This window comes from Phyllobates terribilis, unplaced genomic scaffold, assembly GCF_046119375.1.
Source record: "Phyllobates terribilis strain yellow unplaced genomic scaffold, ASM4611937v1 Scaffold_7__3_contigs__length_470593459, whole genome shotgun sequence".
Lineage (NCBI taxonomy): Eukaryota > Metazoa > Chordata > Amphibia > Anura > Dendrobatidae > Phyllobates > Phyllobates terribilis.
The window spans coordinates 142,749,250-142,764,537 of NW_027362767.1; the positions used below are offsets into that span (position 1 = coordinate 142,749,250).

The 15,288-nt window shown below is 51.8% G+C and overlaps 1 protein-coding gene across 3 annotated transcripts in view; it reads right to left on the bottom strand.

Moving 5' to 3' along the window:
* LOC141153993 (uncharacterized) overlaps positions 1-15,288 on the bottom strand; it is an 802,172-nt gene that overhangs the window by 417,030 nt on the left and 369,854 nt on the right. For all 3 annotated transcript variants that reach the window (XM_073639352.1, XM_073639353.1, XM_073639351.1), the window contains one exon: positions 6,748-6,918. In XM_073639352.1, the coding sequence (XP_073495453.1) occupies positions 6,748-6,918 (171 nt within the window). The remainder of the gene's footprint in view (positions 1-6,747; positions 6,919-15,288) is intronic.

Sequence of the window (15,288 nt, forward strand, 5' to 3'; positions counted from 1 at the left end):
AGGATAAAGGGCTGGCCATAATCCGGGTACGCCAGGATTTCGTCCCCCGTGAGGGCCATCTTCAGCTGGCGGAAGGACTCTTCTTCCAGCTCTTCCCATTTGAAGGGCGGCTTCTGGTTCTTGGCCTTCCGGGACTGGCCTATCAGGAGGTCCTGCATAGGTGCTGCCTTTTTGGTGAAACCGGGAATAAACCTTCGGTAGTAGCCTACCAACCCGAGGAACTGCCGCACTTCTTTTACGCTGGAGGGGCTTGGCCATACCTTAATTGCGGTGATTTTATCAGGGTCGGGAGCCACTCCGTCAGCGCTCACTACGTGTCCCAGGTACTGCACCTTTGGTTTCAGGAGGTGACACTTGGAGGGTTTCACCTTTAGGCCGTAACTCGCCAGAGCCTCGAACACTTCCGCCAGGTGTTTCAGGTGGTCCTCATACGTCTTGGAATATACGATGACATCGTCCAGGTACAACAGGACCGTCTCGAAGTTTCTGTGGCCCAGACAACACTCCATTAGGCGTTGGAAGGTTCCTGGTGCGTTGCAGAGTCCGAACGGCATGCAGGTGAACTCGCTAAGTCCCATCGGGGTGGTGAATGCGGTCTTCTCCCGGTCCGCCTCTGCTACAGGAACCTGCCAGTACCCGCTAGTGAGATCCAAGGTAGAGAAGAAGTTAGCAGATCTTAAAGCAGCCAATGACTCCTCTATCCTTGGTAAGGGGTACGCATCCTTGTGTGTGATACGGTTGATTTTCCGGTAATCTACACACATCCTCATGGTGTTGTCTTTCTTTTTGACTAAAACTAATGGGGCTGCCCAGGGGCTACAACTATCCCGGATTACCCCAGCCTCCTTCATGTCTCTAAGCATCCCCTTGGCGTGTTGGTAATGTGCAGGGGGTACGGGTCGATACCTCTCTTTTATGGGAGGATGATCTCCCGTGGGGATGCGATGTTCTACCCCCTTGACTCGCCCGAAGTCTAACGGGTGTTTACTAAACACTCTCTCATACTCTTGAACCACCCGATAGACTCCTTGTTTCTGATGTGAGGGAGTGGAGTCAGTACCCAGATGTAGTTGCTGACACCAGTCCTCCATGTCTTTCTTAGAGCCGTTACCTTCCTCCGGGTGAGATGGAGGCAAGGGTTCCACAGATTGTATAGAATTTTGATTAGTGATATATAATTTGGCTAGCGTGGCATACCGGGGCAGGTACACTTCCCTCTCCCCGATATTTATTATGCGAACGGGCACCCTCCCATGGCGTACATTGACGACCCCCCGTGCTGTCAAAATGGTGGGCCTACTGTCTGAGTAAACTGGTTCTACCATTGCCTGGTAATCTCTACCTCTCAGACCAATAGCTGCCCGGCACCAAATCATCATTTCACTTTTTGGGGGCATGGCAATAGGAAAAGGGTCACACATTCTTACGCTACCAATCTCACCGCCGGAGAGTTCCACTTGTTGCCGTTGCATCAGTGCCCGGATCTCTTTCTGGAGCACCCGCTGCTCGCCGGAGCTGGCATTCTTGGCAACCTGCTGTAAAAGGAAAATCACCTCTGCAAGACAATTTTCAATTACATTAGTTCCTAGAGTTATTTTTGGGTGACTCTCATGTTTATCAATATCTACAATGATCAGTCCCTGTGCGGCCAGTTCGACTCTACCAATTTTGATGGTCACCTCTTTAAATCCGATCTGTGGCACGGGCTGACCATTGCTGGCGATGATACTCAAGTCGTCGTCGGGGTAGCGGGTAATATCCGAGTCATTCCAGTACTGCTTGAAGAGCACGTACGGGATGGTGGTGACCTGTGACCCGGTGTCCAGTAGGGCACTCATGGGAATGCCATCCAGTACCACAGGCAAGACTGGACGTCCTCCCACATATCTGTCGCGCCAGTTCGATGGGCCTGGTGATCTTTTTCCTGGGGGTTGGCCCTCTACCCCAGGTTGTGCCCGTTTAAAGAACAGTACCTTGCCATATGTCCGGGTTGATTGCAGCGGCGGCAGATGGGTCGTCCGTCCTCACTGTATCGGTCACTGGGTCTTCCTCTGGCCGGTGGGGTCCTCCTTGGTCGACGCCACGGGATGTCCTCCGGTCCGGATGCCAGCTGGATCTTCCCTGGGGTGGAAACCTGTAAAGACTGCACAGTTCGGGTTAGCGCAGCAAAGCTCTTAGCTAGCTCTTGGACCTGATGGTGTAGGTCTGGAGCCGGGTCATTGTCCAAAGCCTGCGCATCAGCTCCCACAGGCCCTGCTGACAAGGGCGCCGCCTCCTGGTAGTAAGTGGTAGTGGGGCGTCTGTGGGTCACAACGCCACCTGGTGCCGGTTCTCGGAGCACCCGGATGGCTCTGTCCTTGAACTGTGCAAAGTCCAGATGGGGATCCTGTAAGGCCATTGCCCGCAACTGGGTTCGGTGGGCATTGCAATATAAACCCTCTATAAATTGTTCAGTCAACAGCCTGTCCTCGTTTCCCACCCCATCAGGGTCGGTCTGCTTTATGGCCCTCAGGGCCTCTTGTAGGTTTAGTGCATAGTCCCTTATACTCTCATGCGCTCGCTGCTTGCACCCGTAGAATCTAAGCTTAATCTCGGCTGAGGTGCGGGTATCAAAGGTGTCCTTCAGCCGGGTTAGTATCCCTGCGGCAGTCTTCCTCCCAGGTGGCCAGGATTTTACTTCCCTTTTGGCTGCCCCTGTTAGTTGGGCCACCAGGATGCTCACTTTTTGCTCTTCTGTGAGGGGGTACACCTGGAAGAGGCTATCCAGCTTTTCTCTAAAGTCATGCAGGGTATGTGACTCCCCTGAGTACTGGGGTAGCCAAGCTGCTCCCGGGATATAGGGCATAACTGCAGCAGCGGTAGCGCTGGCGGGGGTTGAGGCAGTGAAGCTCTCCTCCGTATCCGACATCTTCCTCCCCCCTAGTGGACCGTGGCCTACCTTGCGATGATCCTCTTCCGTAGGCCGCGGCTCCGCAGTGGATCGTCAGGGTTGAGGACCTTCCGTCGCGCTCCTGTGACGTCGGCGTCTGCTGGGCTCCTTCCAGGACCTTACGCAACGTCCGGACGTGAGGCGGGGCTTCAGTTCTCGCGCGCTTTCGGAGTCCACGCCCCTCTTCTTCCCGCGCGGCGTCCTCAAGATGGCGTCCAATGGCGGGAAAACTCCACGGATGGCGGGAAGAAGGTCGAAGATGGCGCCGGATGGCGGGAAAACTTCGCGGATGGCGGGAAGAAGGTAGAAGATGGCGCCGGATGGCGGGAAACCTCCACGGATAGCGGGAATCTTCACCACTGGTAAGTTTGAACAGTCTTTGCTTTTCAGGCACGCAGTACCCGGTGGTTGCGGGCACGAAATCCTGCCGACTACGCCAAAGTTGACGCGCCCCTGGGCCTGTGTCGCGCTGCGGTGCGCACGCGGGAGCTTACCCGGAGCCGGATCCGTGGAGGGTTGTAGTCTCGTGGCGGTGACCCGGTCCGTGCCCAGGGAGTCAAACTGGACGGCAGTCTACTAGTAGTAAATAGTTGATGACTACGCCACCCGTTGAGTGCAGCCAGGGAGCTGCTGCTGCGGGGCAGACCGCTGAGGCCGATGGTAGGATTATGCAGCGTGATAGTATAACCCCCAACGGGAGGGGTATGGTCTCAGGGCAGCCGACGTGGATGATGGGGGTAGCAGGAACCTCTCAGAGACGGTACGGTGTAGTTCAGGGTCTTTACTGGTAACAACGATAGACCCTCCCGGAGTACTTGCTAGCGAACGGGGCCTGGTCAGTCCTTGAGCAGATGGGATCTCCCCTGGCCAGGCGTAGTTGTAGGCCTCCCAAACTGACTGTACTCTTCTGGCTACCTTGCTAGAAGCTGATGTAAGTAGCCCACGTCCCTGAGTGTACCGTGTGGTGCTCACCCGTATGGCCGGTGACTCGGGGCCTTCTAATGGCTTCCGCTCCACGATGGCGGTGCTGGTCCCACGCGTGTGACCGTGCCTTCGGGCTTCTGGGCCAGAGGACCTGAAATCCCCTGCCTGACGGATTCTGCTGCTGGGTAGGAGTTAGTCCCCACAGCCTCGGACTCCGGGTCCGGTAAGAAGTCTTCTTAGTCAGGGCGAGCTCTGCAGCTGCCAGCCCCTGACTCCTTGTAACTCTGCTGCTTCCTATGCTGCTTCTTGTCTCTACTCCACTTGTCTGACTCACCCTGCCTCAGCCCCGGGTTTATACAGGGGAAGTTCTTCCCCTCCCAAGACTGGGCAGGAGGTGTGGCATGCACAGGATCCCTGACCAAAGGACCTCCCACCTGCTCTCAGACATAACATTACATTACTGTGGAAAACCAGACCCCTGGGGTGCCACATACACACCTCTTGTACTCGCACATCTCCATCCTGTAAGTGTGGTGCCCCTGCTGCGCATTGGTGCCACAGAACCCAGAAGGGTGCATGAACGGATTCCTCCACAAGAGGCCCTCATAAGCATTCACACACCTCCACCTTCCACCACAGACCACCAGAGGGAGCCCGTTAGGGATATAAATAGGGAAGGTGGAGCTAGGCAGTTCAGTCTGGAGACTGGGAGTCTGTGAGAAGCTGAAGTTCAGTTCAGTCTGAGGAGGAAAGTGAGAGAAGCAGAGCCTCTGTAGGAGCTCTGCTTCAGAGGCGGGCCTAGCCAGAGAGGCCCAGGAGGGGAGCAGGGAGCAGGCTCCATTCTACTTAAGTGATCCCAGGGGGTACAGCGCGTGCAGGACGGCACCCGTACTCCCCGCTCCTGTTAGGAGACAGGAGGGAACGTGCTTGCCACATTCAAAACCCCAGGGGGTCAGGCTGGTCCTGGATCCGACGTACAGGAAGGACTGCAGCATACCCGAGAGGGACTGAGAGAGGGCAGCGTAGGGCAACGGTGAGAAGGACCAAGTGTGGAGAAGGTCAAGATAGGCACATCTGAAAGTGGGGTTCTGCCAAGCACCCCTAAACTGCTTGAAGGAGGACTGAACCCCTTCCCGGTGAACGCAGTGCGACTGGGGAGGCTATCACCTGTAAGTGCACGTGTGAATTTGCCTTAAAGAACTGTAAGTAAAGCCCTGGACGACTGCACGGAGTGCCTCTGTCTGTTTCTTTACTGGCGCCAACTTTCCTCACCGCACCACAACGCCGAGCGCACCCACCTCCATTCGTACTACGCTGCCCTGAGGCCTGCTCCACATGTGGGGAGCCGTCCCATCAAAGCTGCCCCTAACATCAGCCTCAGCGGACTGTCACAGCGCTGGTAACCTCTTACCAGAATCCACAGGTGGCGTCACGAACTTTTATTTTTCTACTTTTATTAAACCCCCTTTTTTGGCGCACTGTCCGCCCTGGGCCAGCCACCGTGATATACATATATACTGCCCCAGTCAGTAAGGCCCCACCGGGGGCGAGACATAAGCGCCTCTCTGTAATGGGGATCAGGGTGGCAGTCATGGGCAAGTGTCGCTTCTTTGACACCCCGGCCCGCTACAGGAAATAGTGTACTGTGTGGCTGCATGTGCGACGATGCTTCAAGATCTGAGATCTCCACAATCCCTGTTAATGCACTGGGTGCAGAACTGTCCCCTTTAACCCTCTCAGTCAAGAAGCCAAACCAGCTGTTATAAACAGTGTTCTTTTTATCCACAGTCAAATAGGTGAACATATAGTAACAGGTTATACATTTTTCTTCACTTGCCACACAGTACTCAGGCTCCATTCTCAGAGTTACAGTCTGCACTTTGTTTCTGGCAACAGGTACGGCTCAGTAGTGAGATCTTAAATGCCTGCATTTTCTTAGGGGTAGAGTCATACGGGTCCACGTGTGTCGCTATGCCCTGATCCCCGGTGTCCTTGCTTATATCAGTCCCAGGGGCCGCTCATAGAGACGTGCTCCTTGTTTCGGTACCCACAGCAGGGCGATGCCTTGTTCCAAGGTCCCTTTCTCGCTGGACAGTATGCTTCAGTACCCACAGTAGGGCGATGCCTTGTTCCAAGGTCCCTTTCTCGCTGGACAGTGCACTTCAGTACCCACAGCAGGGTGCTATCGCATCCCCAGGTCCCTTTCTCGCTGGACAGTACGCTTCAGTACCCACAGCAGGGCGATGCCTTGTTCCAAGGTCCCTTTCTCGCTGGACAGTACACTTCAGTACCCACAGCAGGGTGCTATCGTATCCCCAGGTCCCTTTCTCGCTGGACAGTACGCTTCAGTACCCACAGCAGGGTGCTATCTCATCCCAAGGTCCCTTTCTCGCTGGACAGTATGCTTCCTGGACTTCTAAGCTTTTCTCTTGCAGGGTTCCCCACTTGCCTGTGTCGTCCTGCTGCCTCTGTAACTAGGTCCTTTTCCTCATGAGCCTTGTAGTTCCACACAAGGAACAATCTGTCTTCCCTCTTTCTCTTACTCTTCTGGACTGACTAAAATGGATTCCCTTCTCCCAGAATCCCACAGAACTTCCTCCCACTATGGGCTATACTTCTACTTAACCATCAAACTGTCTTTGTGCCTGATGTCTGTATCTGGGGAGATTTCACCTACACTCTATACCAGAGTGAAAAGAAAGACAGTGACATCTTGTGGCCTCCAGTCAACACTGCAGCCCTCAGGGAAATAACCATTAAGTACCTACCTAGCATTAACATAAATGTAAAATACATTTTCACACATTTAACCAACAGAAATATCAGAGGAGTGGAATGCCATCCTCACCACCCTCACATCTCATCCCCGTCCTTTACAAGTTTCTTATACTCACCGTAATTCTTCTATTTTGCATTCTGGACTGGACAAAACTCTCTCCAAGGCAACGAAGTAAGGACCAGACAGACAGTTACCAGACAGATCAATTTTTTTTAAGGATTGGCATTTCTTTATTCCAGATGCCAATTTGATGCAGGAAGTTTCTGGTAGGTGATTATTAGCCAGTCTGTAAGAAGAAGTAGATAATATGTCAGTGACACCTCCACACAGCGTTAGTATAAAATCTGTAGATTGAGAATGTGGAGAGAAAATGTTCCTGGCTGTTAGTAAAATACATAAATGTCAGCCCCATAAAAACCAGATAGAGACACCCGTCCAGAAGTACATTGAAATTCCTTTGGCATCTGGCCTGATGAAGATAGCAATTCAGTATCAAAATGCATAGATTGAAAATCTTGGCAATAAAGGAAACTTGACTACATTTTTGTACTCTCTGGACAGGTAATTTTTTGCATTTTTTCTATAAAATTGGACCTCCTTTGGCCTTCAGTACCATAATTGGTTGTGGCATGAATTACACAAAATTTTGAAATAGTTTTGCAGGAAAGTTGACCCATATGGGCAGTAACTTAGATGAAGGTACTGACTTGCTCTAAACCAGAGGTCCCCAACCGCCGGTCCGCGGACCAGGACCGGGCCGTTGGGGTTTTTCAGCCGGTCCGCGGCACCGCCACAGACAATCACTAAACATTGACAGTGTGCTCTGGTCTGCGGTGGCTCAGAGCACACAGTGTGGGGTGGATGCTGCCCGCTGTTCTAGACTCCCGCAGGGTAGACCTGTAGAGGACCTGTGATGACATCAAGGTACATAACTGTGATGTCACCACAGGTCCTGAAGCAGGATGAAGCAGGGGCGGAACTACCGCCCGTGCAGCCGGTTCATTGAAAGGGGGCTCCGAGGGAGAGGGGGCCCCTCCAGCCTCCAGCAGGGCCGCCATCAGGGCATGACTGCCCTGACTCCAGTATGGGTCCCGGCCGGTAGGAGTCCCCTCGGAGCCCCCCTCTTGTGCGTCTCTCTCCTCATGGGGCCCCCGGCCCCATGCAAAGCGCCGGGTCCAGGACATCTCATAATTCCTCTGACTTCCGGTCATGTGACGGCGCCGACACATGACCGGAAGGCAGGAGAACCTGGTGTCAGCGATTTGGACGAGCGCCAGGATTCTGCAGGGATCGCATGGGGGTAAGTATAACAAGTTTTATTTTTTTTTAAATACAATTAACTAGGAGTGGGGGGAATGGGAGATGCACATGGGGGGGGGGAGAGATGAGAGATGCACATGGGGGGGAGGGGAGAGATGAGAGATGCACATGGGGGGGAGGGGAGAGATGAGAGATGCACGGGGGGGATGAGAGATGCACGGGGGGGATGAGAGATGCACGGGGGGGGATGAGAGATGCACGGGGGGGATGAGAGATGCACGGGGGGGATGAGAGATGCACGGGGGGGTGAGAGATGCACATGGGGGGGTTATGTTTACATAACTTTGTTGCCTTATGAAGGGCGGGGGGGGGCCCCCAAAAATTTCTTGCACAGGGGCCCACTACAGTCTGTGTCCGCCCCTGGGATGAAGTAAATGCAGCTGAACAGCAGCTGTCAGGACAGCTGCCCTGTCCTGCTGCAGGGCGTGATGGGGCCTCAGTGATGCGGCTCCTGGCACAGCACATTATGTGGGGCTCCTGGCATAGCTCCTGGCGGGGACCTGGTCTACACTATATGATAAGTATGCACTAAACTCCAAATCCCTCCATTACCCCGCCCCCATATGACCAAAGCCCCGCCCACCCCACCTCCTCCTTGCTGGGCCATGGAAAAATGATCTTGCTTCAAGCCGGTCCCTGGTGCAAAAAAGGTTGGGGACCACTGCTCTAAACAACCCATTCTATCTTGACTTCCAGAGATTCTCTATAAGATTGCAACCCGGGAATTGTGATGGCCAGGAAAGTAATAAGAACTCACTGTCATGTCCTTGAAACTTATTCATGACCCTTGTGCTATGGTGCATTGTTCTTTAGCCTTATGATAACCAGCTACTACGAAGCTGCTGTGAAACAATAAAATTGGTTTGGGCACAATGCTCTAAACATTCATCCACAAATATCAGTAAACTCATGGTCTGCCAAAAAAAATAATATTCATCACACCATTGCTCCTCCTCTATCAAACTAAACTGTACATATCGAACAGTTTGGGTATGTCCACATGGTGCGTTTTTGATGCCGTAAATCCTCACGGAATTGGCCCCAAAAACACATTGCAGACCTTATCCCAGCATTTTCTATGAGAATTTGGAAGATCTGTGCACATGATCAGGAATTTTCCTGACATAATTTCATGTGTGTTTAAATAAGCAGCATGTCCATTCTTTGAGCGTTTTTGCATTCGTTTTTCCTATACAATGCATTGGAAAAAACACATGGCAAATCTGCAGGCAAAAACGCACAAAAAACACATGAAAAGGCACCAAAAACGCTGTAGAAATTTCTGCAAGCAAATACTGATCGTGCGCACATACCCTAATGGTATGTGCACACGGTCGGTAGTGGCAGCGCTTTGAACACAGTATACTTTATGCTGCGTCCAAAGAGCTGCACGCAGGTGAATCCGCATGTGTTCATAGAACCATGCGGATTCACCGCATCCTATACATTGCACTGATAGAATTTCTCTTGCGGAGACTGGCGTTCCCGCAAGAGAAATTGACATGCTGCGGTCTGGAAAGACGCGCCACATATCCATGTCCGCGGGTGTGCCGCAGACGCACGGAGACGCATAGTGGACATGGGATTTCTACAAATCCCATACACTATGCTGCAACAGCTGGCCGCTGTGGATTACACGCAGCACAAGTGCACTGCGCGCAATCCGCAGTGATTACTGATCGTGTGCACATACACTAAGGGTTCATCGATTCATGCTGCTTGCACAAAATTCTGACCCTCCCATCAGCCTGTTGCAAAAGAAATCTAGATTCATATGCCAAAGCAATGCTTTTCTATTGCTCAGTGATACTGGTTTTGGCTCTTTTGCCTACTAGAGACCCCTTTCTGTTTCTCTTAGACAAAAATGACGCTGGAAATATATGTGCGCTAGACAGCATAGCAGTGTCAGGGAGCGATGAGTTTTGGGTTTGGATGTGTTCGCTGATTTCCAGAACTGTATTTCACTACAATTTGCTTGACTGTGCAAGACTTTCATCAAACCAAGTCTTGATAGTCTCCTGAGGCTCTTGTAACCCTGACATTTTTTTTGCATCCACAGCATCCCCTTCCTCTAAATGTTTTAACTAGATTCCCACATACTCTTTAGACTACTGCACAAGAAAACTCCCCAAGGTTGGCAGGTTTTAAAATCGTAGCCCCAAAAAGTGTAGCCTTTTTCAAAATTGTTCAAATCACTTTATTTTCCCATCTTAATGTGGATTCACTGAATATCATCCACGGGGAACTTGCTAACTTGATTTTATGCTGAAGTCCAGTTTCCAAGAAGAGAGGGACACTTTATGGATGACATTGGAGGTGTCATCCACACGAAGCAGAGAAGGAGGACGGCATCTCAAAAAGAGAGGAGGCGCCGGATCAAGACTAGAGATGTCCTCCGGACCAGACCGCCCAGTAGGTGAGTGTAATATAAGGTCTTTTTTTGTTTTGCAGGGCAGCTTGGAGACTTATATACAGCATTCCAGAATGCTGTAACACAGGGCTGAAAAGTGGTGGCCGTAGGGTTATATGTAGTGATGATCGAGCACTTAACATGCCTAAATAAACAAATAGAAGGGCATAAATACCATATAATCAGGCCTAGGAGGTTGTGGGACCTAATTATATAGTATTTAGTCCTTTCTATTTGTTTATTTAGGCATGTTAAGTATTTTGTTTAGCACTCTAATTTATATATATCCACTGTGATTTACTTACCTTTATTCTTAGTTGCTGCTATACATATTTTTTGCACTATGCAGTTTAACACATAGTCTGGATTTGCCTCTTACCTGATTTCCATTGTTTTATGCCCCACAGTTAATCAATTTGGGTATTTATTATATATCCCTGAGTCTGTTTCTTGTTTATGTGTATTTTTATTTACATTTGTATATTTAAAAAAAATAAATAAATAAAAAATTATTAAATAAATATTTTAAATGATTTTATGGTTATTCATTACTTATTGAGTAGGTTTTGCATTTACGATAAATGAATATTCCATTATATACACTTTATATTATTGTTTGATAGTTGTGTTACAATTAAAAAGAGGAAAAAAAACACCTCCTCCACCCCTCAACCCTTTCATGACCTATGACGTATGGGTACGTCATAAGTCACCTCCCCCTCTTTGGTGCTGGCTCCGGCGCTGATCCCACACCTTTTTGGGCACACGACAGCTAATCTGATCAGCTGTCATGTGCCCTTAACCGCCATGGGTGGAATCGCCATCCACCCGCAGCTCTTAAATGCCGTAAAAAACAAGCCCTCACATGGCCATATTGATGGAAAAATAAAAAAAGTTATGGTTCTGGGAAGAAGGGGAGCAAAACACGAAAACTCAAAAACGGAAAATCCCAAAGGTGGTAAAAGGGGTTAATAGCCGGGCCATCTCTCCGTCACATATGCCTGCAGTAGATGACATAGTAGAGGGGGAAATGAAACTATACCCACCGGTTAATGTAATGGATCTAAACAATATATATATTAATAAATTCAAGGAACACACCCGTAATGTTTGCATAAGCAGTCAGCCATCTAAACAACAGATCATAAATAGGCATGAACAATAAAGTGCAGCAGTGCAAGACAGAGATGGCCAGTTATATACCCAGTGTAATACAGCTGCCAAAACATATAATATGTCACACCTGGCTAACCTCAGCATATATTTGTATATATATGCAATGCTCAATGAATTACATTGCTATTGTAACATATCTGGCGGCGTCCTTGCATAGTGGTCCATCTCCCACTGTGCAAGAGCGCGCACTTGATCTCCAGTCCAGAATGTCTCTCTGGCTTCCCTCCATGCTGTCTGTTTGTATCTGTTTCTGCTGCTTAAGGGTGGCGCCCTATCACTTCCTGCTTTTTGTACCTGTTGCAGGCACACCCCTTGTGCGTCCTCAGCCTATTGCTGTCTGTCACCTGGTATTTAACCCAGCTGCTCCAATGAATCCCTGCCTGAGCATTGTGTTTCATTCAGTGTGCTCTTTCACTCTGAATGTGCCAGGTCCATTTCTGTGTTTGCTTGCTTGCCTTTCTTGTAGGCTGTATTTCCAGTCCTGTCTGAACACGCTCCTTGCCTGTTCGTTCCGCTTCTAGGGGCCGCATACCTAGACCTGCTCCTGTATCTTGTCTGTCCTGTCTGAACACGCTCCTAGCCTGTTCCTCCCGCCCTCTAGGGGCTGCATACCTAGACCCGCTCCTGTATATTGCTACTGTGTCTGTTCTTGTCTGTATACTCTTCTAGCCTGTTTTCTGTGTTTCTCTATGTCCGTACCTTTCCTTTTTCTGCAGAGTCTGAACTCGTACCTAACTCCTGCTCGTTGTCACTGTACTCCCGTTTGTGAGTTTGTGGTCCACTCGCTACTTCACAGCAAGTACCCTGTGGGTATCTGGTTCTGCCTTTCCCTTCCTGTCTGTTCCGTGTGAACAGAGCCCTGTCCCCCCTGCTCTGCCTTGCTCACCTCTCCGGCGGTTCTAGCCTGCTCTGCCTTGCTCACCGCTCCGGCGGTTCTAGCCTGCTCTGCCTTTGCTCACCGCTCTGGCGGTTCTAGCCTGCTCTGCCTTTGCTCACCGCTCCGGCGGTTCTAGCCTGCTCTGCCTTTGCTCACCGCTCCGGCGGTTCTAGCCTGCTCTGCCTTTGCTCACCGCTCCGGCGGTTCTAGCCTGCTCTGCCTTTGCTCACCGCTCCGGCGGTTCTAGCCTGCTCTGCCTTTGCTCACCGCTCCGGCGGTTCTAGCCTGCTCTGCCTATGCTCACCGCTCCGGCGGTTCTAGCCTGCTCTGCCTTTGCTCACCGCTCCGGCGGTTCTAGCCTGCTCTGCCTTTGCTCACCGCTCTGGCGGTTCTAGCCTGCTCTGCCTTTGCTCACCGCTCTGGCGGTTCTAGCCTGCTCTGCCTTTGCTCACCGCTCCGGCGGTTCTAGCCTGCTCTGCCTTTGCTCACCGCTCCAGGTGGCCTTGTCCTGCTCTACTCTTGCTCACTGCTTCAGGCGGCCTCGTCCTGCTCTACTCTTGCTCACCGCTCCAGGCGGCCTCGTCCTGCTCTACTCTTGCTCACCGCTCCAGGCGGCCTCGTCCTTCTTTACTCTCGCTCACCGCTCTAGACGGTCTCGTCCTGCCCTGCTCTCGCTCACCTCTCTGGGCAGCCTCACTCTGCTGTGTTTGTCCGCCACATCTGTGGTTCCGTTCCTGAGTCCCAGTGTGTACTGGGTCCTATCCCGCCTGTGTTCCTACCTGCTAGTGCCTCCCTGTCTGCACTCTAGCCGTGCTTGCCTGTACCCCCTGCCTGCATACCCGCCTGCCTGCATACCAGTCGTGCCTGCCTATACCCACCAGTCTGTGTGCCAGCCTAACCAGTCTGTTCCTGTATTCCCCTGTGTGGGTCAACAGCCGTGTCCGGGGTCTGTCCTGGAGTAGCACCTGGTCCCTCTGCTCGGTTCCTCCTTGGTGCACTGGCGTCGTATGCCGTCGTGCGACCCTGGTCAGATCGGGTGAATACCTAGTTACGCCCCTCCAGGCATTCACTCTCCGGCACGGTCCAGTGGAATCACACGCACACGCCGCTCAGCCCGGGCGTGTGCATTACAGCATGCTCAGGCCATGGTTCCCGTTGAGCCCCACGGCCTTCGCTCTCTGAGACGTTTTCCAGCGAATACGTGCATTAAAAATAAATAATTTTTTTTTTCCTCTAGCTGAGTTCCAGGCGAATTATGCACCCGTCCAGATGGATCTATCAGCTCTCGTTCCTGCGGATCCGCCACGTTACTATGGGGATCCAAGACAGAGTCGTGCATTTGTGGAGCAATGCATGCTACACTTCAAGTTCTACCCTCTATGTTTTCCCACTGATCGGGCTAAGGTGGGATTCATGATGTCTTACCTAGCGGGTGATGCCTTCAATTGGATCACCCCCCTATGTGACACAGAGGATCCTATCGTCCTGGACATAATGGCCTTCCTGGTGGCCTTTCTAATGGTCTTCGATGATCCTAACCCGGAGGCTCCTGCTGAAGCTTCACTTCCCAATATCCCGGAGCAGCCCCGATGGGTAATGTGTGTGGGTAGCGCAATAGTCCTCCAGCCCAATGAGACTACTGCCCACCCAGAATCCTCACAGGGTGACTACGCTCTCCGGAATACTTCTTCCAACCTCAAGAGGCAGTCCAGACGTGCTAGACGTAGAGGCAAGCCGTAACGCCAGGGTCTGTCCTCCCTAAGACCTCCTGACCCCAACCTTGAAGTCCCTACTGAAGCTTCATCTCCCTGTATCCCGGAGAAGCCCCAACGGGTAATGTGCGTGGGTAGTGCACCAGTTCTCCTGCCCGAAGAGACTTCTGCCCATCCAGACTCCACACAGGAGAACTTCCTGCACCCGGCATCAGATACTTCACCCACTTTAACCAGTGTGCATGTCCAAGGATGCTCCGAAGCTGTGATTACCTCCGAGTCTGTGCACCTCTACTACCTGGCGGAGGACCCCCTGTTGCCTCCTGAATCCTCCGGGATACCACTCGATGACAAATGGAGAGAGACTTCTCTACACCCGGTACTCGATACTTTGTCCGCTCCGTCCTGTGAGCCTGACAATGGGTACCCCAAAGTGGTAGTTACCCCCGAGTCTCTACACCCCTCCGACCAGGCGGAGGACCTCCAGTTGTCTCCAGAACCCATCGGGGTGCCACCTGGTGGTGAATGGACAGAGACTTTCCTATATCCTGGATCTGATACCTCGCTTGCTTCGTCCAGTGAGTCCGACCTAGTGTACTCTGAAGCAGAGGTTACCCATGAGTCTCTACACCCCTCTGACAAGGCGGAGGACCTCCAGTTGTCTCCAGAACTCTTCGGGGTGCCACCTGGTGGTGAATGGACAGAGACCTTCCTATACTCGGCACCCGATACCTCGCCTGCTTCGTCCAGTGAGTCCGACCTAGTGTACTCTGAAGCAGATGTTTTCCCCGAGCCTCTGCACTCTTCTGACCCGGCGGAGGACCTCCAGTTGTTTCCTGAATCCTCCGGGGTACCATCAGATAACAAAAAGACAGTGACTTTTTCTCACCCTGTACTTGATAACCCGTCTATTTCTTCCTGTGAGTTTGACAAGATGTACCTCGAAGCAGAGATTACCCCCAAGTCTCTGCTCCCCTCCAACCCGGTGGAGGACTTCCAGTTGTCTCCTGTACCCTCTGGGGTGCCACCTGAAAATATATGGAGAGAGACTTCCTTGTGTGCTGTTCCTGGTACTCCACCCATTTCGTCTGTTGCTGAGGATGGCTGGATAGGAGGTAGCATCCTAGCTACCCAGAGGAGACAAGTTTTTCTGGTGGATAG